General features: G+C 42.6%; 3 protein-coding genes across 31 annotated transcripts in view; 1 reads left to right on the top strand and 2 right to left on the bottom strand.

Moving 5' to 3' along the window:
• scrib (scribble planar cell polarity protein) overlaps positions 1 to 5,673 on the bottom strand; it is a 69,667-nt gene extending 63,994 nt beyond the window's left edge. For 27 of the 29 annotated variants that reach the window (XR_004468418.1, XM_015181679.2, XM_015181680.2 and 24 more), the window contains exons 1-2: positions 5,579 to 5,673; positions 3,778 to 4,258 (exon numbers count right to left, since the gene is read on the bottom strand). Coding sequence is in view for 28 of the 29 variants with exons in the window: in XM_015181679.2 (XP_015037165.2) it covers positions 3,778 to 3,939 (162 nt within the window). In the remaining variant the exon portion in view is untranslated. Of the gene's footprint in view, positions 1 to 3,777; positions 4,259 to 5,311; positions 5,488 to 5,523 lie in introns of those variants that run through there. The other 2 variants (XM_015181676.2, XM_033376668.1) reach the window with 2 other exon arrangements.
• A 1,279-nt stretch (positions 5,674 to 6,952) lies between these two features.
• On the bottom strand, positions 6,953 to 8,440 carry LOC6897142 (uncharacterized). Its single transcript, XM_002137286.3, has 2 exons — positions 7,480 to 8,440; positions 6,953 to 7,413 (listed from the first exon to the last, which is right to left on the bottom strand). The coding sequence occupies exons 1-2, from the start codon at positions 8,342 to 8,344 to the stop codon at positions 7,073 to 7,075; spliced, it is 1,206 nt and encodes a 401-aa protein (XP_002137322.1). The 5' UTR covers positions 8,345 to 8,440; the 3' UTR covers positions 6,953 to 7,072.
• A 10,386-nt stretch (positions 8,441 to 18,826) lies between these two features.
• Or98b (Odorant receptor 98b) lies at positions 18,827 to 20,158 on the top strand. Its single transcript, XM_001358392.3, has 4 exons — positions 18,827 to 19,139; positions 19,193 to 19,379; positions 19,437 to 20,046; positions 20,108 to 20,158. Exons 1-4 carry the CDS (start codon positions 18,827 to 18,829, stop codon positions 20,156 to 20,158), a joined length of 1,161 nt encoding a protein of 386 aa, XP_001358429.3.
• Positions 20,159 to 22,765: the final 2,607 nt, after the last annotated feature.

The raw sequence follows: 22,765 nt of genomic DNA, 5'->3' as shown, positions 1-22,765 counted from the left end.
AAAACAATTTCTAGGTTATATTCCAATGTCAATTTTTTAAGAAAAAACATAATTTTTCAATAATGGATTTTAAAAGAAGAATATTTGGGATTTTTGTATATCACAGGTCTGTGCTAAGCCACACTGCGAAAGAGAGAGACAGGGTTTATAGACAGAGAATGAATGAGCGGATACAAGAGAGAGTGAGAGTGAGAGGGAGGGATAGAGAGAGGGAAAGCCAGGGAGAGCGAGAGGGCGATAACGTTAGCCCTGAACCTGGAAACTTTCCTTCTTCATTCTGGCTGTAATCATCGGATCGGATCGCTATAACTTTCTGAAATCTAGTAAGAAAAAATATAATTCTTAAGGATTCTGGGTTCTGGGTCTTTAAAATTTAAGATGCCATAGGACTTGCTTTTTTAAGGAGGTAATCTATGAGGTATAAAAATACAATTTTGTACATTTTTGGTCGATGGATTTTAAGGGCCTCCAAGATTAAGTAAGGAAAATAGCCTTTGAAAAGCGTATTAAGTTCTTTAAAAAATGTGTTGCAAATCAATTTAATAGTTTTGCAACTACATTTAAAAGATATCAATCCCTGAAATACCCGTAGATACTGTAGAATACCGCTATGACAGCTGTAACTGGCAGATATAGCATAACTATCAACAAAAGTCGGATCTATTCCTCTGCTTATTCGATATATAAATCTCCCCACAGCTAGAAGAAAATGTATCTCGAATTATAGCCCCAAGATAGATTACACAAAACACTGTTCTAAGCAATTTCTGTTTAGTGAGAGCCACTAAAAACCGAAAGCCAGCGGTCATGTACGATTCGATACGATTCGATCTTCGATTGGAAGTGTTTCCCATAGCTGCCTGCCTTTTCATTGGGGTTTCTCCTATGGCCGAACGCCTCGAATGCCGATTACTGCCAAAATGATGTCATTGCCGCGCTGCTGCTGCTTATTTTCTGGGTCTCTCTTTTGTGGAAGGGAAGGCGTGAAGGGTGCACCTGGGCCGCGACGGCTTCAGGTTTCGTAAGCCAAGAGGCAGACAATCAGGCAATGGATGGGGGCAATGCCAGGGCGATAAGGTGGCGATTACCTGGTATCTTATCTTTGAGCCGTGACTAATTGGCCCAAATGAATGGCGGAGAGCCCCAGACCATGGGTGTGTACTCTTTCCCCCTCCTCTCTATTTGTGTCTGCCACAAATTCTGGTTTGTTCTTGGGGTAGGTCCTCCCCCCGCCGCCCAGCCCCTGTCAAGAGGCGTTTCGCTGCTCTGCCACACAATTGTTAACCGAAATGAATGGCCTGTAGATTGAAGTAGATTGAGAGCCCGAGTCGATGCCCCACCGCTTATTGTTGCCTCTGACAACGCGGAAATGTGGTTCTGCATAAAAAAAAGGGTTGTCCAGAGCCCCCTCCCCCCCGCCACAGTACATCAGTACATCCGTTGCTGCTGCCATCGTGATTGCTGTGAGAGACTTGTGTCCATTGTGGCAGCAACATGTGGCAGCGGCGACGGCAGCCGTTGAACGATGCTCTAATAAAATTGTGTCCGACTTGTGGCAGACATGAATTTGCATTAGAAGTTCATTAGTGAAAGGAGGAGGAAAACTCTAGGAAAACTCTAATGAAAACACAAGCCGCAGCGACCGCAAATAAACTTGCAACCGGAGAAGGGGAACATGGACGGGGGGCTGCTCCTTCGCTCGGGTTGCATATGCATCTGTGTGCCACAGTACTCCTGCTCCGCCCCCACTTGTTGCTATGTCAACGAGACTGCTTCTGTTTATGTCTGTCCGACTCTGCCCCGCCGTTGTGGGTTCTCAGAGTTCTGCTTGTTTGTTGTTTATTCGTCTATCCGGCAGATACAGATACACTCGCACACTCGCAAACGGAAGACCGCTGACAGAAAGAAATCAGAACCAGAAGCAGATACAGATACAGATACAGATACAGATACAGCAAATACAAATAAATTGCAGTTCAACGGAAGCTTCACAACTTTTTCAATTGTATCTAGTATATTCCCATGGAAGTGATGGATTAGTTCCACATTTATTCGGATTAAAGGCAGATACTGGAAAAATATCATAAAATACTAGAAGAGAAAAATAATAAAAAGCTGTTCCTAGAGTTTACTTAATTAATGCTAGGAAAAATGCTGTTACATTACCAGTACCAGTACCAGTACCAATAAATACATAATAAAAAAAGTTCTCAGTCGATACCAGAAAAATATTAGGAACAAATTCTCAATTGAAGTTAAAAACATTATTGCAATGATACTCAAATAATACCAATCTTGTACTAGAAAATATACAAGAAAATAGTAGAAAATACTAGAAAAATACCAGAGAATACGAAAGAACTTGAATATTGGAGTTAGAATACAAAAAATCACTCCACACAAACCATACTGGTTTAAAAAAAAAAAGAACACAAAAATGTGAAATTAAAAAAAAATAATATTAGCTATTACTATACTATAATTACCTTATAAAAAAATTACAACAATCGATTTTACGGTCTCAAAAATTTAAGACTAAATACGACCTGACGTTACGTCACCAAAAACCAGAAGAGACTCTTGAGGTTAGGTTACAAAATTACAACACTATGCGAATTTGGTAGGACTATCTGTATAGCATATTTTATGCTAATATATGAAGTATTGAGCGATAATTTGTTCAAGTTCTTTTAACAACAATCATCTCTCTTAAAGGAGATAATAATAAAGGAAAACATGACCACAAAAATACCAAAAAAGAAAAAACAACTTTTGCTTTTTTTAATAGGTTTTCACCTTAAAGTGCCCAAAATTATATGGAAATCTATTTTTATTGATTTTTAATGTTTTTGGAAGTGTGGACTGTTTGTCGGAAATGCAAGAAAAATGCTAGAAAATACCAATAAAATTCTAATGCCCCAACAGTGAATCAGAGACACTCTGCGAATGCGGGTCAGCGGGGGGAGGGTCCAATATTATCATAGGGGCAGCACTTGGCTATTAATTGGTATTACAGCCGGTGGCTTTTGATGTTGACATAATGCCCAAGAGTATCTTTGTGGCTGTGTCGATGTGTATCTATGTGTATCCACAAGTTGCGTAATTGTGGATTCAATTATGCATGCAACGCCCGACAGCCGCCATGCCACCAGCCCCATGTACAGCATGTACTCAATATTAAAGCTTGTGCATTGTTAAATGTTAAAGATGCCTCCTCCCCCTGCCCCTGCCCCTGCCCCTGCCCCTGCCCCCGCCCCGACCCGCTCTCCGCATTAATTAAAGACTTCCGCTCGGACGGAGGCACCGTCTTTTGTCGTAATTGTTGTCTGCTGTTCCCAAACGGTGGACGCCGAAGAAGCTGCCCGTCGTGCCAGGAGGCTGGCCAAAGTAGACCCTAGGCCCGAGGGTCAATGTCCTTCCAGGAATGTGGACTACGCGCCGAGGCGCATCAACCCTCTCCCGTCGTATCTGAGAGATGCGCAACAAGGTCATCCCCAGGGAGGTTCAGGCTCGACAAATTTGTTTGCTCTCCGATGATGATGGACCTTTCGTTGTGTTCTTTCAGATAACCCGATGGTTCGTAAATGTATCTTAGAATATTTACAAAGAACCAACTAAACGTTCTCTCCTACCCATTAATATTTAAAGTATTCATTTCCCAAACCACGGCGGAAACTGTAAAGGTTCCGCCCAGACCGAATTTCATTTCAATTTCCCCACGCACTTTTGAGAGCCCTGACATTTGTGGCGCCACCCACCAGCCACCCACACACTCACCTTGGGCAAGTCCCTGATGTGATTGGCGTCCAGGAAGAGCTCCTCGAGGGTACGCGAGTAGCGTAGTATCTCCTCGGGCACTTGCGGCAGGGAGCAGTGGCGCTTGTCCACGAACTCCACCTGCCGGTTGCAGCCCTTGAAGATTGGAATGCACTTGAACATCGCGTCGCGTCGCGTCGCGTCGGGTCGGGTTTACTTTATTGGTCGTTAAGTGAATCTCTTAGATATTATTTTCGTATTTTCCTTCTTTTTTTTTGTTGTATTCGCTTAAGTTGTTTCCCACTGTGGTTGTTGCTGTTGTTGTTGTCGATTGTTTTGGGCCCAGGCTCAAACAACAGCATACACGCAGAAATGGCCAAATTGTTGCCACATTTGTTGTTTTGGCACTTTTTTAACTTGTATTTTTTTTTGTTTCACGTTTTTTTTTTATTTACATCGATTATCGCACACTTTTTGACCACATTTTGGCCAGAATTTGATTCTGTAATTTATAGGAATTTTCATTAATTATTTGTATATTTTTTTCATTTATTTATTTCTTATTTATTTCACTCTGCGTCACGTTATCCGAGGGCTTTACGTTCGCGTTTGCGTTATGACGTTATGCGAAAAATAAACGGCAAAAAGGTAGCAACAAAAAAACGCACAAAAGAAGAAGAGAGACCTTGTCGCTGACAACAACAGCAACGTTGAGGAGTTGTTTGCCCGAGAGTGAGAGAGAGATAGAAGGAGAAGGAGAAGGAGGGAACAAAAGAGAGACACTCAAAAGAGAGCGCGTTTTTGGAGTCTTATGAAAATGAAATTGTTTGTCGCTGCTAATGTGCGTCTGGGTGTGTGTGTGTGTGTATCAGTAATAAGAGAAATAATGAATAATAATCAATTCTAATTGGCACTTAAGGGACCCGGGGAGGGGGCAAAAGGTAAAGGCAGGACAGGGACAGAGACACTTTATGCATTTCATCACGTAGTTGGTAGTCGCATTTGTTGCTTCTCTTTCCACACAAAACACAAACAGCACACGGCCAGCCAGCGAATGAGCCGAGAATGAGGGAATGACGGGGAGCACAAAGAGAGACAGACACACATTCCAAGCGGCATAAAAGTGGGAAAATTATAATAAAAGGCGAACCAGAGACACACCCAAAAATCGGAGTTACAGTTTGTAAGCTATAGCACATTTTATTTAACTCCTCACCCTATACTCATGCACCTTGCCGCCACTGTGCAAAGAGCGGCGTATGTTTTGGAATTTACACACAACATACACACACACCGCACACTTAACGCACTCCAAGCCACACATACACACACTTTTGCACACGTATACGATGCGCAACAACAAAATGCTGGTCTTAGGCGGCGAAAAAAAGGAGCTAAGGAGAAGGAGTGAGGGAGACGGAACTCAATATGAACGACAGCATTTTTCTAGGTTTTTTTTTCGTTTTGCCTCGTTCTTGTTACCACCTTTCGCACGCTTTAACACGTTTTGACTTTTCGGCCACTTTGCGAATAAAGTAAAATAAATTTACTGTACAGGGAAAAACGCAAAAACAAAAAACAACAACGAAAACGACGCGCGTACAAGGCTCGTTTTTTCCCGCAGGCGGCAAACGTTTCACGGTTTCACATGGGAACTTCAGCCAAAAGATTATCAAATGGCACGGCACTGCTATTTTAGCACATTTAAATATTTGACTCTCCAAGAACTTTTCGAATTTTGCTTTTAGTTAAGTTAAGTTAAGTTACCAAAATCATTAAAAGGCGCGCGCTGTTGCTGCCGGCCGAGAAATTTTTATGTTACCTGCAAATCGCTTCGATTGGAAATAAAACAAAAACACGCAAAAACCACCCAAACCAAAACACACGACCAGTGTGACCGCGGATAAAACGATAAAATATACCTTCCGACCCTCAGAAATATACCGAAACATACAGCCTCTTTGTCAAAATATACCGTAAATATACTGACGAATTAAAGTTCTATTTTACATGTTCCGATTTTGATTTTCCGCCTAATATTACTAGCTATATACAACATTTAGCCATGCTCACATAATTTTATCCGATTAATGAATCAATTTTTTACTTAACTGGCTTATTCGAAATACTTGCTTTTATTGGTTCTTGTCAAAAAAAGGTGTTAGCGAAAATGGCCAACAGGCAATACGGTCCAGAAAATGCAAGCAATAATAAAACAGATAGTACCTATCACGACCAGTGCTGCCAGTTTAGCCTTTTACGGGCTAGATCTAGAATTTTAGAAGTGGACTAGCATATACAATTTGCAAAAAGCTGTTTAGGACTGTTTAGCAATTTTTGAAAATTTGAAATTTTTGAGAGAACGACAAATACTATAACAGTCAAGAGGAGGATGCTAAGGTGGCTAAACCACTTTTAGCATATATTTGTTTGTTTGAAATCTATCTTAAGTTGACAGCACTGATCACGTTAGACGATTGAAGTAACTTAGCCCACCTAAGCCCCTCTATTTAAACAGGCGAAAAACTTGAATTAAGTCGTGCAAAATAATTCTATTTGTTAATTCTTCTTATAGATCCACCTCACCCTATCTCTCATCTTTTCAAATAAACAAAAATGACCACAATATCTGAACAGCGCTAAAATTATTACACTTTCATTATTTTTGGTGGCATATAATAGTACCCCCTTGGTCTAAAATGGGTTAATTTAATCGTTCTCCGTCAAAGATTAGAAACCATATTCCCTGATTTTGATATTCGATTTGATATTACCAGCTAGATAAAACGCTCGGCTCTGCCCACATAATTTTATCCGATTAATTAACATATTTTCAACTTGACTGGCTTATTTAAAACACTTGCTTCTATTACATATTGCGTAAAAAGAGGTTTTAGCGAAAATGGTCAAACAAAAAAGGTTTTAGCGAAATAGGTCAAAACAAAAAAACGAAAAATGATAGTCGTTCATATTGCGCAATTTAGGGATTCCGTGGAATAATTCTGGCTAGCTAAAAGTCTTAGTTCTGCCCACATATTTTTAGGCCGTTGATGAATACATTTTCTTTAAGATTGGGTAGTCTAGTATAGGCCTTTGTACACCCTATTTTGTTAAAACCCAAAACAGATCTATGTAATTTTTTGTCATTGTGCGAAGTCCCCAGTGGGATTGGTGAACGATAAACGATACGAAGAGGTTGGGATACGAACGAACATTTACTATTAATTTGGATTGTTACAATTAAATTTTGGATCTGTACACTATAGAATTTTCTGTCAAGGAGTTCAACAGAAGGATGAAAGCTACGCCGAACTGATTAATCGGCGTTCATCAGTGTATCGTCATCGCCGTCACCGTCACCGGGCGCTGTTAGTACATCATTCAAATATTCCTCGTTGTCATAGTCCTCAAAGTCATAGCCAATATGGCCGGTGTCGCGCGTCATCTCCTCCAGTTGTTCGGACATCGAAATGTAGTCCGACAGAGGCACAAACTGTTCCGGATCCTCGTCGGCCAACATCGTGCGCTGGACGGGGACCTGTTGTGGGGCCAAGTAAATGTTCAAGTTGGAGATGAACTTGTTGATCCAAACGGTTAGGTTGTTGGCCAATATCTTCTGATATTCGCGTAGGTTACTGGTCGTGTAGAACTCTTGATCTGCAGGGATGCCATATACAATATTTATTTTCAATTTGTCAACAGCTTAAGAGTTCTGTCACTCACCCGTAAACTCCCTAATCTTATCGAGGATCACAGCACAGAGCGGCGAGTTTTCGTCAACGATAAACTGATCGTTGAGCAGGAAGTCCTTCATCTCCTCGAACAACACGCACACGATCTTCTGCATCTGGTTGCGTTGACGCAGGAGGATTCGCTTCTTCAGGCTCTTGCAGCGACGGCGATGCAGTTGCTTGGCCGCTCGACGCTGTCGCAGCTCCTCCTCCAGGTACTCCAGGGCCCTGTCCATGCTCATCACCTCCACGGGCGGCTTGGGCTTCATCTGGTTCTGCAAGGCGGCCAATTGGCGGGGCTCGAGTACGTTCTTGTAGGTCTTGATCGTGTCCTTGACCCGGACCGGCAGGGGATCGGCCAGGCGTTCAATGCGGGCCGTGCACGTGGGCATGAAGTACTTTTTGGAGTAGTAAATCGGCGGCTTGAGTAGCTGCGGGGAGATCGGGTCCTTCTTGGGTGTGGCCAGGAAACAGATGTGCTCCTCCCGCGACAGCACGTCGCGGTCGATGATGATCTGGCCCGTGTGCTGGCAGGGTCCGTAGCAGGGATGGTATCGGGGACAGATGCAGATGAACTTGTACAATGCCTGCTGCTCGGTTGGGGGAAACTTGACCAGACGCTTGATGCGCTTGGCCCGATTCTCGCGGACGTGCACCATGGCCAGGCGAGCATTCAGCTCGTCCGCCACTGTGGGACCTTCGGGGTCCTTGGACTTCATGGCTTCCTCTGGCTGGCGCATGCATGCCAGCTTCATGAAATTGAGAGCCTCCGCGACGGTCTGCTTCTCGTTCGCCAGCTTAATGGTGCGCGGCGGCATCGCGGACATCTCCTTGAAATTTATAGGCTTTTTGGCCATTTTACCGAATAAAACAAGAATAATTTAACAAAAAAACGAATGAGTGGGAACGCAACGAAACGATAGGTTTTACGGGTTCCTATGAACTGACGGAATGGATGACTTTCCTTTTTCGAATTCCAGCTCATGGCATGTCTTGACCTTACGGCCTTCGGCCCTTACGTATCAAATATGTTGAATGCCTCCTTTGCCGCTGTTCACAACGTTCCCGCTCGTGCCTTTTAATGGTAAATGTTTTTTTGTATGGCCAATGTTCGGTTAAAACTGATGCTGGGCCGCGATTTATTAAGAATTTACCTGCAGAAAGCCTGTTGGGGTATCTCAACTAAAGCTTTTGTGCGATACAAACCTCTCTTAAATTTTGTAACGAATTGTTTCCAAGGGTATCAAAATGTTCATCATTCCGCCGGAATGTTTTTTATTAGATGTTAAGCTGCCATCACCACAACTACAACTAAAAGTAGCTAGGCGGCGCTACGAAATACGCTAGGTGGCGCGACAAAAGATGCTAGGTGGCGCAACATAGAATGTTAACAGAATGTTGAGCTAACGTAAATTTTGTGTAGATGCCGGGTAGATATGAAACGTTCAAAGCTTCCGTTCTATGAAACTTTTAAACAAGGATCTGGATATGCTGGACACGAACCTAGCGAAGCAACCATGCTTCAATTTAAAAATATGCATTTGACTTTATATTAGACTTAGCCGCCGGCTCTGGGAAAAAGAAAGCTGTGAGGATGGAGTATTTAACCACTAAGACCACCCTACGAAAGTGCGACTATCTGGCCCTTAATGTGGCCTTGAAAGTTGGTCTTCAAGCATTCATTCTCATCGGCTGTACACTCCAGCCACAATTATTTATCACTTACAATCGATCAGGACGTGGTTTTGGATAATTTAATAGACCAGGGGACCGCGATTTATCAAGAATATAGATACAGAAACTATTTGGCGGTCAGAGATGGTCAGACATTTCAATTTTGCCCACATATGCTTTTCCGACGATGATGACCACCCACGCAAATTTTATATGATCAAAAGATATTGAAATCGGTGGATAAAATGCAATAATAATTTAATAAATAAATCTTCAAGCTTTAGTGCCTCTAATACAAAGACAATACAAATTACTGCTTAAATTAAATTTCCTCTAATTTTTAGAATATATCATCACTTATTTCACTTATTTTTATATGGGTTTCAATAGCCCCGCCGGCAGAGGTACACTGCTTGTTAATTTGCTCCACCAGAAAATCAAACAGAAAGTGAGCGAGAGAAAAAAACCGAAATTTTCGGATCTGTCAAAGTAAAAAGGACTAAGGAAGCGACTGATTCGTTCACTCCGTTTTGGTCGGGCGTGTTGATCTAGTATATGTACATACATATATCCATACCGCCCAAGGAGTATACGTATATCCTTACCGCCCAAGGCAGAGGGAAATCCCAGACATCCTTCCTTTCTAATTACCCCATTGAGTGGCGTTTCTCAGGACACCCCCGTTTTTCCCATGGCCCCCTTGTCTCTTTTATATTTATAGTTTGTCTAATATTCACTTAAGAATATTTAACCAGAAAAAGGCTAAAACGATTTCGAGAGACACAAACAAACAATCAGAAGAAAAATAATAAAACTTGAAAATGCAACTTTTCGGGGCTGTTGTGGCTACGCCGTTGCAAGGTTGCTGCTTCTTTTGCCGTTGTTGCCTCTTCTTCTGCTGCTGTTTTGTTGCTGCTGTTGCTGTTGTTGCAAGTTGTTAGTGGCTGTTGTTGCAGGTTTGCAAGTGCCACTGACAAACACAGCTGTCGAGTGTGGCGCTTAAATGGCAAGTAAACTGCAGCAGCACCAGAGCCGTTTGCTTTGCTAATTTTCCAGGCCGCCTTTGGGTGCACTTCTCTTGCACCACCTCCTGCAATTGTGTGGGCGTGGCAGCAACAACAACACCAGCACCAGCAGTGAAGTGTGGCAAGGTGCTGGGGCATGGGCGTGGCTGTGCACTTGCTGCTTATTATTTGCACTCGGCGGCAAGGCCAACAGCATAATAAATTGGTGTGAGGATGAGGGGCAAGCGTCTGGGGGTGAATCGGAAAATCTTTTATTCATGAATGCCCCATGCCGCCATCCGCCATCCGCCCCTCCTTCGACCCATAAAAATTGCACAATTTGAAGCGGAGGTCCTCGTCCTCGTCCTCCAGTCCACATTTTGCGGCAGACGTATGTCCAAAAAAAAAAAAAAAAACTGGAAAAGTGGAAAAAATTTACGCGCCTTGGGCGGTGCTCTCAAGGATTTCGGCAATGGCTCTCTTGGTCGGAAACCATCCCCACCCGATCCCTCGACTACGTCTTGGGCGGGCTGCAGGCGATAGTTGCATAAATCATAAAAGGCGCGTTTCAGCTCCTTGCTACCACACCTCTGCCCCGCACTCGAAGAAGGACTTTACGACACTTAAGCACCCGCTTGTCGAGAGCCGGAGAAGGAGTGAAGGTGCCACAGAGAATGTCTCCAAATGTCTGAATTTGATTGCGCGGCCACAACAGGCGCTTCTTTCCACGGGCTCCCTACTTTATCTTCAATGGGTTGCAGCAACTCCCCTTGAAATACTTCCAGCATTTATTTATGAAGGTCTGAAGGTCCTACCCCCGCCACAGCCCCAACTCTTGAGTGAATATCTGTAGATTTTCGAGGCTGGAAAATTGTGTTACTGTCGGGGAAAAATGGCAGAGAAGGGGTACTGATGGAGAGCTGGAGCAGGGGTGGAGAGGGCGATAGCTAGAGGGAGTGAGTAGGGAGTGGATTCCGTGGGATATAGAGAGGTAGAAAGCAAGATACAGATACATTGTTGAGAGACACTTTCGTGCAACAAGTTTTGTATTGGGGAAAAAAATCACTCCAGGCTGACATTCTGCTCTTTCGGCATTTGACAAACCAAAAAACTATTCCCAAAATTCCAAACTTTTCCAAACAAAACGTAGATGCCCGTAGAAATTCGATTTAAATTGAAATTGAGTGAACTAAAATGACAAAAACATCAACTAAAACAGATTTTCGAAAGATTATAGACACAAACAATCAATAATTTGCATAATGTGAGAAATGTGTGGATAAAGAGAAATGTTTTTGATGCAAAGTGATGAAAAACAATTTTAGATATTCAGGAGGAAGATATGCCCTAAATGATATTAATGACGATTTTAGTTTGGAGAAAATTTTTATAACAGAAAATTTTTGTATGGGAAATTGCAGATAAAACTGCCTTTGTTTGTTTTGTAATTCTCAGATTTAAGGTCAAATATCAATTCATCAAAAATTAAACAATTTGAATAAAGATTACAATTCTTAAACAAAATGAAAACCGATGATGGACCGCGATGGATTAAGATATTCAAAGGTCACATTCAAAAGTATATATGATTATGTTTACACTTTTGAAATTCAATTTAAATGGAACCATATCTGACGGCACGTAATTTTTTATAAATCTCGGTGCTTGAGGGTATTTTTTCAAGATTTTAGGAACATAAGCCCTTATATCGAACATCTACCCAATTTTATATCAAAGAATGTAATCCAAAATCTACATCCATAGTAATTCCCTACGGCTTTAGCTATCATTAAGCTGAAACAAAAATATTATAAGGAGAAAACAGGTGTTGCGATCGATAGGAAATCTGTTCATCATAAAGATCATTAATCGGGAAATCTTAAAGGGCCAGTTTCATGATCTATTAAGAATTCATATTTTTATAGAAAATATACACCATTTCCCCTGGAAACTGCATTGCACTTCAACATAATGTGGGTTGAGGATTATACCTCAAATTTCCGGAATCTTCAGACACTACTTTTTGTAATTCTTCTCCCTGTACAGTCTTCTTAGGTAAATCTACCATTGATGATGACAGCTAGGACAACGATTATCCTACGTATCGGTATATAATACTTTTAACTATTTCCATTTACAATCCTTACATGCAACACGGAGATCGTTGAACACAAACCAGGCACCTGCCACCTCCGACACTTCTGCCCCTCCATCCATTCCATTCCCCATTCCACCTTCCCCTTCATCACTCTCCCTGCCCCCTGCAGGGCTGAACAGGTCAGAGGGGCCACGCACTTAATTTATGACTTGGCGGGCAATAATTCAAAGTCATAGGCCTCCAGAGACCATTCAGGGAACACTCGTCCACTCATTCGTCCAAGTGGCCAGGGGAGTAAGTGGCCACGGTTACACCTCCCAACAGGAAGAGGATGGACGCCTTAGAGGGCCGACACCTCAGGACCTGGTCTAAGGAGGGACGGAGCTGGCAAATTGTGGCTAAGGAATTTTTAATTAAAATATTAAAGCATTGGCCGTAAGGTGTTTTTAATCTTGAAAATTGTTTTAATTGTTATTTAGGATTTGTTGCTCCTAATGTTGTTGTGGTTCCTGTTGTTGCTGCCTCGGTGGGTGGATGGCTATGGCTATGGCTATGGCTGTGGCTGTGGCTGTGCCTGTTTGTGGTGCAATTTATGTGCGCCTAATTAGAACAGACAACAACGGTGTCAGAGGTTCGCTTTCAGAGTCGTCTGCTTTCTGTTGTTGTTCCTCTTCGTTTTTCTTTTTTTTTTAAATATTTTTCTTTTCGTAGCTGGTTTTATTTTTTTCCTGATGCAAAGCCGCTTCATAATTACCATATTTTCAAATTACCATTCGCCAAGTGCGTCCGGGGCCACGGCCATGGCCGCCATTTTCCTTTGCCCGGCGGCCATAAAAGCTAATTGTATGCGTGCGAGGCGCCCCCAAAGAGTGTGGGTGAGTGGCGAGAGCGAGAGGAGCGGCCTGAAGAGGGGCTTAGTGGGTGTGAGGTAAATCCTTGGCATGTTGTTGCTCGGTGATTTATATTTAATTGTTGTCATTATGGTCATCAAAATCGTGTGAAGTTCCAGCGGCTCTCGCGGTGGAGCGCGTCGCAAGCAAGTAAAGAATGAGGAGAGGATGTGGCATGATGGAGTGCCTGCTGCTGCCACCTGCCACAGGACTTTCCTATACACTTGGGGGAATATTTCGCATTTGTTAAGAAGTTTTGCAATCTTTAAAGCCTTTAGGAATACACGTTATAAATACATTTTGGACTATTCAGAAGAATTATTTTAAATTTGCATAAGATCCACACTTAATCATTAATAAATACACTCGAAGCAAAGCCTGTTCTAAGGAGGTTCTACCGTTATATAGATATAAGATATATAAGATTTATTTTCTAACTATGAGATTATTTGTATTTGCAAACAAAATTGATTTTTATTCGTATCCTGATCGTTTCAAGTATTTCCAGGATTTTTTTTGATCAGCATTTGATCGCAAAATGTTAGTGTTAGTTTTAGAAATCAAGGCTACCTTTTTCATGTGTGTTTCCCTCAGTGTAATCTTTGCTAGGTCTGAGTTTGAGTCTTCCTGCCAGATGCCTAATTGTTGTGCATGTTCTGGCCCATCCTGGTGCTGTTTACGTTTCTAGGAATACCGTCTCTCCTGTGATAAGAACAGCTCGTGGGTTTCTCTTAGGGCACGATAAAAGAGTAAACAGTATATAATCAACATTGCAACATTGTGGCAATGGAACACAGAGATGGCTCGGCGCATGCCTCGCTCTCGTTTCGTTCGTTTCAGTTTCAGGACATCGTTCTGTGGGGCTTCGTCTCAGTCGCCGGCCGTTTATGGCTCCATTTGGACGGTGTGTCCTGGGCCAGAACCGAATGGGCAGAATGTGTTCATAAGTATTATAATTTAGCTTGGCTTCCACGTACGAATAGCCGTAAATTATATTGCCATCGTCCAGAAGTGTCGATTGGAGGTGGAGCACATTGGAGGATGTATTTGATATTGATATGCAACTTATCAAATTAATTTGCCTTTGAATGCATTTTGGGATGAATTATATTCACACGAATGCTGGACTCGAGTGACGCAAATTTAATTGAATTGATTGGGCTGTACGGTACATGATATGGATTTGATTATGCAATTTGGGCTTTAAGTGTGCATGAAAGTCAATTTGCCGTTGCGTCGGCCCATTGGCCGGTGGCTGGTGGTCGGTGTTGGAGTTCATCAGCATTCGGGGCAAAACCCAATAAATAATTTCAATTATTAATGGAATAAAGCGTACACTTATTTGTCTGATTAATACAATTTTCCCTGTCCGACTCGCTGCTTCCTTTCGTCTCCTCCTCCCTCTCTCTCTCTCTCTTTTGATCTGAATTGACACAAATTAAATTAAACTCTTTTTTTTCATTCGTTTTGGTTGTATTTTTGAATGAGATGGGGAAAAACAGAATAACATCAGTCTGAAACAGCACGAGCCATATTCATTAGTGATATTAATTCAATATGAAATTCCTTTTCTCATTGGTTCTGATGCAGTTTCCCCCCGCTGTTCAGCCGCTCCCCGTCCCCCATTCTATCCCCCCGTAATCGATTGTATGTTAAATAGATTATTAATTTAAATTCGCTTAATGCCATTGTACGCGGCTTGTACGCTACCCTTTTTGTGTGGGTGTTCAAATTGTGGTAGGAATCAATCGGAATACTGGGTTACTAGATCATATAGCAGCTGCAGGATCATTTTCTGGCTAAACTGATTTCACAGATTACCCTTTTTATGGTCCATTAAAATTAATTAAAATGTTATTAATACGCTTTTTCTGTTTGTACATATCTTTTCATAACATCATAAATAAACAACTGCCAAACCTATTTTTAAATGCACAAATTATGTATTTTTTACTGAAGTTACATACATGTTTTATACCCTACTATTATTATTAATATAACAATAATAAATCCAATTGAAATGCTTGGGGATAATATTTTTTTAGTCTTTAGGACAGAGCAATGAACTATTTGAAAATATTTAAAAAAAATATGTTAAAATTGTCTGCCTGCCAATAAGGGTCTAACAAAATACTAGATTAAATTTTTTACTACTGATTTTATGTGTAATATGCCAACATATTGGAATAATGAATATATTGTAGAATGTTGAGTGTAGGAATCAAAGTGGTTTATTATTTACATAAAATAATCCTAAGTCTACTCTAGGAATAGTCGATTTAAGGTGCAGTTTCGAAGCGGTAAATGATCTATCTTTTAAGATCTCCTAAGGATATTTGGTAATTAATTTGAATCGGCTGACCAAATCCCATTATAGTAAAAAGAAAGAATGCTACTCGATGTCAAATAAACGCTTTAGATATTTTAATTGAATCCCACAACATCCGATGACCATATTCCATACTTTTCAAAGATACAACTTTCTGCCATCTCGAAGGGTATTTCCATATTCGATTTGCTTTGCCCATTTCCCATCTGTAGTTTTTTTAATTGACTTATCGCATAGTTGTGGGCACCCTCGTTGCAGTTTTTCTGTATTTTATTTTTAACATTTTTCTGCAAACGACAAACGCATTCATCGGACAGATTGTGCTGATATAATCAGCACTTTTCTGGTTAACCAGCAGACGCAGATACTCGTTGTATCCTTGAATTAGCTGGGGAAAAAGCCGAGTAAAACAGAGAGTAAAATTAAAGAGATTCTCTCACTCATCTCGATGATGGGCCTATTTTCCCACAAATGAAAAACGGAAAAAGGGAAAAAACCACCATTGGGGGAGAGGAAAAACAAATTACTTAGGTTTGTTTGTTTTGCAAAAATATTTTTCCCATTTTCCCATTTGCTTGTGCGACTTGGGCCCTAGACAAAAGCGCCTCGAGAGCCAAATATGGCTTCGTCATTTGCAAATTCGACAGTTTTTGCCATGGGAGTGTATCGAATTGAGGCACACAAATACACCCATACAGCCACGCGACGGAAAATGAGTACAGCCCACGTAAATATCTAAAATTAAGTCCTCCCTTTCCCCAAACAAAGCACAAAACCCAAACCCGCAGAAGTATTCCAATAAATATGAGCTGGGAAATAAAATATCTCTCGTTAAATGATGACAGCAGCAAATATGAAAGCATGCCTGGAGGGGCAAAACATCATCCACCAGATACAGATACAATTACAGATCGAGATACGCGGCTTTCCGCACCTGTCCAGGGGGAAGGGGTCCATGAGGATGGGATATTTGCAGGTGTGTGGGATGTGTAGGATGTGGGTGTGTGGGTGTGTGTGTGGGAAAGGGCATTAATTACAACTGTCTAAGTGCGATTCAAAAGGAAGAGTCGCACCCTCTACGGTGAGGTCCAGGCCCAGGCTCAGGCCCAGTCAAGTGCTCTCCTGCTAAACAAATATTTAAGTTGATTGGGCGGGCGAGAGAGCAAATGCAAAAAGTTTCCACTCAAGGAGTTCACCAAATTCGCATAAATTCAATGCGTGCCCTGGCAGCCGTGAACTTTTTAATGTATTTTAAAACACTTTCCACTAAACATTTTAAGCAAACTGCTTGCCTCTTACTCTTACTCTCTCTACCTCAGTGCTCAGTCTTTGCCATCGTATCGTCTCTCTGTTTTAGTCGCAGTCACTGTCTCTGGCGGAGTCGCAAGTCCAAGTCGCTGGGCTGCCAAGTTGACTTCCTGTGAGAGCGGCAAAGTTTTCGTTCCTTGGTGCTGCTGCACGAAATCCCACGGAGGCTGAAATCAAGTATTTCATTTTGGATTCAACTGCTGTCCGAGAGCATTGCAACAACTAAATGGGGCAACCAGAGGGAAGGAAGCTCAGCTTGGGGCAAGTCAAACGAATTTTATATACCCTTGGATATGTGGAGCCCAAAAAAAAAACTCGTTCCTTCATCAGGGTTTCACTTTTAATAGTTCAAATTTTGCTGAAACGATTAAGAAATCTAGAAATTTCTATATTTTGTGGATGAAGGAAAAAGGCCTCATCCCATGTATAGGATAACATGATCATAGCTTCCAGTTTCCAAGGTTGCAAGTGTTGCCTTCTTTTCTGCTCATTAACTGCTAAGAAAATCACCTGAAAAGTTCTCAAAAACTTCTGGTTCAATTCTTATGATACTTGACCGCGGGTTTCAATTTCTAGGATTCCTGAAAGTGCTTAATGCACAGATTTCACGCCTTCTTTAAAAAGGGAACTCGACTTTCGTGGAGAGCCAGGAGCAACAGCAACAGCATCCTCAACGTGGTAATAACAATGCCGGGAATAAGGAAAAGTTCTTGAGGAGTTTTTCGGCACTGGATCCTAGGATCCCTTCCCACTCTTATGCTACCATCTTTCACTTCTCCGCCTCCCCGCCCGTCGGCAGTTGGCAGATGAGTTTCGAGCAAGTTTTGGTCTACACAAAAAATACACGATATAAACTCCATTTTGTGGGGCTGGCTTGGTCAGTGTGTCAATGTTTGTTTTATGTGCCTAGCAGAAGTTTTACTCTTCCCCAAAAGAAAACTCAATCTCCCACACCCGCAGAAACGCATTTTTCAATTAATTATAGACTACAGGAAAAGGCGAATAGAATGGATGGGGAGGACGAACAAATAGTGTGGAAAATCTTTGATTTGCTCACTTTTGCATTCACACAAGCGATTAATAATGCTGTCGATGCACTGGCCGGACTTAATTTGTGTGTGTTTTTGGTCTATTTAGGGGCGGCTTAGGCCCGGCCTTCATTCCTTGGCTGTCGAGCATGTAATTGCATTAATTTATTTGGCCCAAAAACGATGGCCAGAACTTTTGCCAGTTGCTCTGATCTCTGACCACGACAACAGCCCGAATCCGTACAGGACCTGGTCCGATATGCTCCGACTTGCCAGTAATTAAAACACTGAAAATGTTGGAGGGAAAATCCGGAAAACAAAATACAATTTAAAGTGTGTGCGGGGGAGGGAGGTGGCAGCAGGAGGGCAAACAAAAGTTTTGCACATTTGAAATGCAGCTTGGATTTGTTTTAGTTTTTGCTTAGCATTGCTGCCAAATATTTGCAATGGCCCAGAGATTTGTTTGCTGCATTTACAGAGGCCCACAATGGCACAATGGAAGCCCAAATGCTTGACGGTTCAAATTGGAATTTGCTTTTAATTGTTTTTAATTAAGTATAATTTATTGTGCAAACATCGTCGGCCACAGTTTGTCTGCAAATGGAGCTTATTCCTAAGATTTCGACTGGGGAAAACATTCTCGAAATTTCTTGGCAGCAACAACAAAAGCCTAAAGGTTGCTCTAGTTACTCGAATTTAAATAATAAATGGCTTGCTTTTGGAGGTTAATGCGAATCCGTTTAAATGGTTATCGATTTTGTTCAGCAGTTAATAAGCAGAAAATTCTAGCGACACTGAGAGGAAAACCATAAGAGAAACATTCGTAAACAATATTTGAAAAATGAAAAAAGTATTTTGAAATGCTAATACCTTCATGCGATGCTCCTACAATTGGGGTGTAGTCCTCACTTCTTTAATCCCTTGATTCGGTAATTCTTTATTCTCAGTGCAAATCCAGGACTATAAAAGCCTGTGACCCTTGCAGTACAGTTCCACTTTGCTTGCAACATGCTGACAGAAAAGTTTCTGCGGCTGCAGTCCTTTTACTTTCGCCTCCTGGGACTAGAGCTGTTGGACCAGCAGGAGGTTCAGAGTGTAAAGGATAAAAGGCGAAGCATTTGCTGCATCCTGGCCGTGGCCACATTCCTGCCACTGTCCATCGCCTTTGGTTTAAACAACATCCACAATATGGATAAACTAACCGACACACTCTGCTCCGTGCTGGTGGATCTGTTGGCCCTCTGCAAGATTGGAATCTTCTTGGGGCTGTACAAAGACTTCAGGAGGCTTATTCAAAGATTTCACGATATGCTTGAGAGGGGTAATATTTGGTATGTGATTTGTAGGTTGATTTCCACGGAATTTCTCCCTTAGAGAGTCACTCGGAGGTTGCAGCCAAGATAGTTGCCAGACAGAATGATCGGGATCAATTCATCAGCTCCTTGTACACGATCTGCTTCCTGGTGGCTGGTGGCTCCGCCTGCCTGATGTCTCCCCTGCACATGATAGTACGCTTTTGGAGAACAGCCGAAATGGAGCCAGACTATCCCTTTCCCAGCGTGTAAGTGGAGGAAAAGACTCCCCAGATCCATACATCACGTATCTTTCTGCCTTTCAGCTACCCCTGGGACAATCGTCGCTTCCACAACTACCTCTTCTCGTATCTGTGGAATGTGTTTGCCGCCTTAGGCGTGGCACTGGCCACCATCTGCGTGGACACACTCTTCAGCTCGCTGACGCACAACCTGTGCGGACTCTTTGAGATCTGCCGCCACAAAATGTTGACCTTTAAACGCAGAAGACCAGTGGAGACGCAGCAGAACCTTAGGCACATCTTCCAACTGTATGGCGAGTGCCTGGAGTTGGGGAGCTCATTAAATGGCTTCTTCAGGCTGATCATCTTTGCCCAGTTTATTGCCGCCTCGCTGCACTTGTGCGTGCTCTGCTACCAGCTCTCCTCGAACCTGATGCAGCCCGGTATGCTCTTCTATGCCGCCTTCATGGCGGCCATTCTCGGCCAGGTGGCCATCTACTGCCATGGCGGGGCCTGTGTCCAGGCGGAGAGCCAGCTCTTCGCACAGGCCATCTACGAGAGCGACTGGCTTCCGCTGCTGCTGGACGGAAGGCTCGATGTGGGACGCTCGTTGCAGATTGGCATGGTGCGTGCCCAGCGCGGCTGTCGCCTCGATGGCTACTTTTTTGAGGCCAATAGGAAGACATTTGATTTGGTACGTGGCGTTGTCAAAGTGACTGTGATAATTCCACTCAAGGATATCAATTCCCTTGCAGATTGTTCGTACTGCCATGTCGTATGTGGCCCTACTACGATCCACATCTTAGATCATCGATTATATTGTTCTGGTCATAAAAGAGCACAATTATTGATACAAATCGATTAGCTTGATAACGATAACATTAGATTGAGTGGAAAAGTTGTTAGTTACTCGTAGAAAAGGATACTCCTTCAAAGGCTCCCACTTTCAATATAGTTCTCCGCCCCCTCCATTAAATATTCATGAGTGCCCGAAGCGGCGCGTTCTGGTTTGATTAAGCTGCATGGAAATATTTGCAATTATGCTTTAAGCTGGTGTGGTTTAAGCCACTTGGCTAATTAAGCCTTGTTAATGGCAATAACTGCGTTGAAAAATCAGTGCCGGGGCCTGTTAATGCCTTTTGCATTATTGGCCCAGTCGCTCGTTGTTGTTGCTGTTGCTGTTACCACTTTACCCTGCTCATTGGACACGCAGAGAAGGGACGCACGTATACGTAATGTTTGCTGTTCGTTGTTCGGTTGGTTGCTTTTTTTTTCCATCATAGTAGCCTCGCACAACATTGCGGTTGTCTGCACGTGCCTGGGCCCACGATTATGTATAAAACTGTGACATGGTCAAAGGATTTTGGGCGATTTAACTTTGTTCCATCGATAGACACGCTCTCTCTTTCCCTGTCTCTCTCTCTTTCACTCACCTTCTCTGTCTTTCTCTATCTCTCTCTCTCTCTCTCTGTCTTTTGTGTGTGTTTGCGTGTGTGGCACGTGAGTGCGGTCGCGGAAAAGCCAATTGCAGTGACATGGATTTTGAACGCATCCGCATGCAACGCTTTGTCATAAACTGCACGCAACATGGAGGCTTAAGTTTAGCCGATTTTGTAATTTGACGGTGGCCCACAATGACAGGAAGGAGGGCAGGAACGGGGCAGGAAGTGAGAGGCGGGAGCAGAAAACAGATCTAAAGGTCAGGTAGGAAATAAAGGTGGAGCTCTGGGGCATGGACTGGAAATACAGTACTAACATCAGTAACAAGGGGCAGGTAAGCAGCACCCGGAGGCAGGATTAGGCAGTAGTAATGGAAGGCATGGCCGCTAGGAGTCTCTCAAAGCAACAATAGCCCCAACATTTTGTTTAATAACTCATTTGCTGATTATACACAAGTTTCCTTCGATTAAACATGACAAAATGCTGTGTAATTCCTAGTGTAGCCGTTTCCTCCTCTCTCCACTCCACTCCCACAGCCCACAGACCAGAGGGCAAAGGGCATCCCACCAAGACACTTGTACCGTTCAATTGTGGGCCCAAGTTTTTCGGTGGCAAAACAGGCAGACAAACAAAATCAAAGACAGTCAACACTTTTGGCCGGGGCGGCGAAAGTGGCAAAAATATACCCCAAGGGCATTGGACTATCACTGTCTGCAGTCGGTCTCTTTCTTCTGCTCCCTCTCGTTCTTTCTGGCTTCTCTCTCTTTCTATCTGTAGCTGTTGCCATCTCTTTTGGCGTGTCGTGTGGCGCTTTGTGGCCCATTGAGGCAAATAGTTTCGGTTTAGTCCAATAATGATGCTATTGCAACAGAGAGTTGCCAGTCCCTTGCCTCTAATACGATTCCCTTCTCTTTCGCTGGGAGTGTGTGTGTATTGAGGGAGGTGTGTCTATGTATGTGTGTGTGTGGGCGTGGCCGTTGGTCCACTTTCATTCAATTGACGCTCCTCGAGTTGAAATGCCATAATAAATTCAATTGTGCCAGTGAGACCATCCCACCCCGTAGGTCGTCTGTCACTTTTGTGTCGCCACAGATCCGTTCCCGCATTCCATTTCATCTCCATCTTCCTGCACCGAAATCATTTATTATTTCGGTTTCCGAACATTGTCATAACATTTTCCCTTTTTACTTTCCTTCCCTCTTTGCCCTCTGAGCGGCTGGTTTTCTTTGTGGAAGGAAATTCCCTTTTTAATTTGGCAATTAATCGAATCAATCGCCTGCACTTCCGCTGCCTGCCTTCCTGCCCCTGTCCTGGTCCCTGTCTTTTTGGTATTTGGTATTTTAATGCCGCTAATTTATGTGGTCAATTGTTCTTAGTTTTAACGAGGCATTCCGTTCATTTTTTATTGTAACGCTCCATTGAATTCGGGGCCGGACGCTTTCTAATTTTGGGTTTCTTTTTTGGTTCCTTACATTTTTTTTCTTTTGCAAGAGGGTTTTTGAGTGCCAAAAACTGTATACTCTTGCAGTCAGATTACCAGGAAAAATGGTTTATAAGAAATGCTCTACCTTTGGGAGAAAAGCCTTAAAAGTGAGTTAAAAGCCAGTCGGAAATGCCTTTATGACAAATTCGGACAATGATAAAGTTATATCTATTGTTCGAAAATTGCAGCCAACAATAGATTTGTTTCGCTTTGATTTCCAAAGATATCCATCTACTCAGAGAGCAAATATTCGTATGACCTAATGAATGCTGATTGGAACCCCACAACCACCCACTCACTCACACACACACACAGACAGGACACGACAGGCAATACATGTACTGGACAGGGTTCAGGGTCTAGCTGTACCCTCAATTAGAGAATAAATATCAAATATTACGTATACGCCCAGCACTTCGCATATCCGAACATGCATCTGTATATGGGCCAAGCTAATGGATTCATTTATGGATATTGCTTGGTAAACGGC

The sequence above is a fragment of the Drosophila pseudoobscura genome, chromosome 2 (assembly GCF_009870125.1).
Source record: "Drosophila pseudoobscura strain MV-25-SWS-2005 chromosome 2, UCI_Dpse_MV25, whole genome shotgun sequence".
Taxonomy (NCBI): domain Eukaryota; kingdom Metazoa; phylum Arthropoda; class Insecta; order Diptera; family Drosophilidae; genus Drosophila; species Drosophila pseudoobscura.
Note: the sequence above shows the minus strand (reverse complement) of the source record. Positions and strands in the feature narration are given on the sequence as shown.

What these genes read in the sequence shown, in the direction of transcription:
- Or98b (XM_001358392.3), top strand. Translation starts at nt 18,827, where the DNA reads ATGCTGACAGAAAAGTTTCTGCGGCTGCAGTCCTTTTACTTTCGCCTC. An exon ending in TCACGATATGCTTGAGAGGG is followed by an intron (nt 19,140 to 19,192) that starts GTAATATTTGGT and finishes TTTCTCCCTTAG; the next exon opens with AGAGTCACTCGGAGGTTGCA. An exon ending in ATAGGAAGACATTTGATTTG is followed by an intron (nt 20,047 to 20,107) that starts GTACGTGGCGTT and finishes ATTCCCTTGCAG; the next exon opens with ATTGTTCGTACTGCCATGTC.
- LOC6897142 (XM_002137286.3), bottom strand. Translation starts at nt 8,344, where the DNA reads ATGGCCAAAAAGCCTATAAATTTCAAGGAGATGTCCGCGATGCCGCCG. An exon ending in TAAGATTAGGGAGTTTACGG is followed by an intron (nt 7,414 to 7,479) that starts GTGAGTGACAGA and finishes GCATCCCTGCAG; the next exon opens with ATCAAGAGTTCTACACGACC.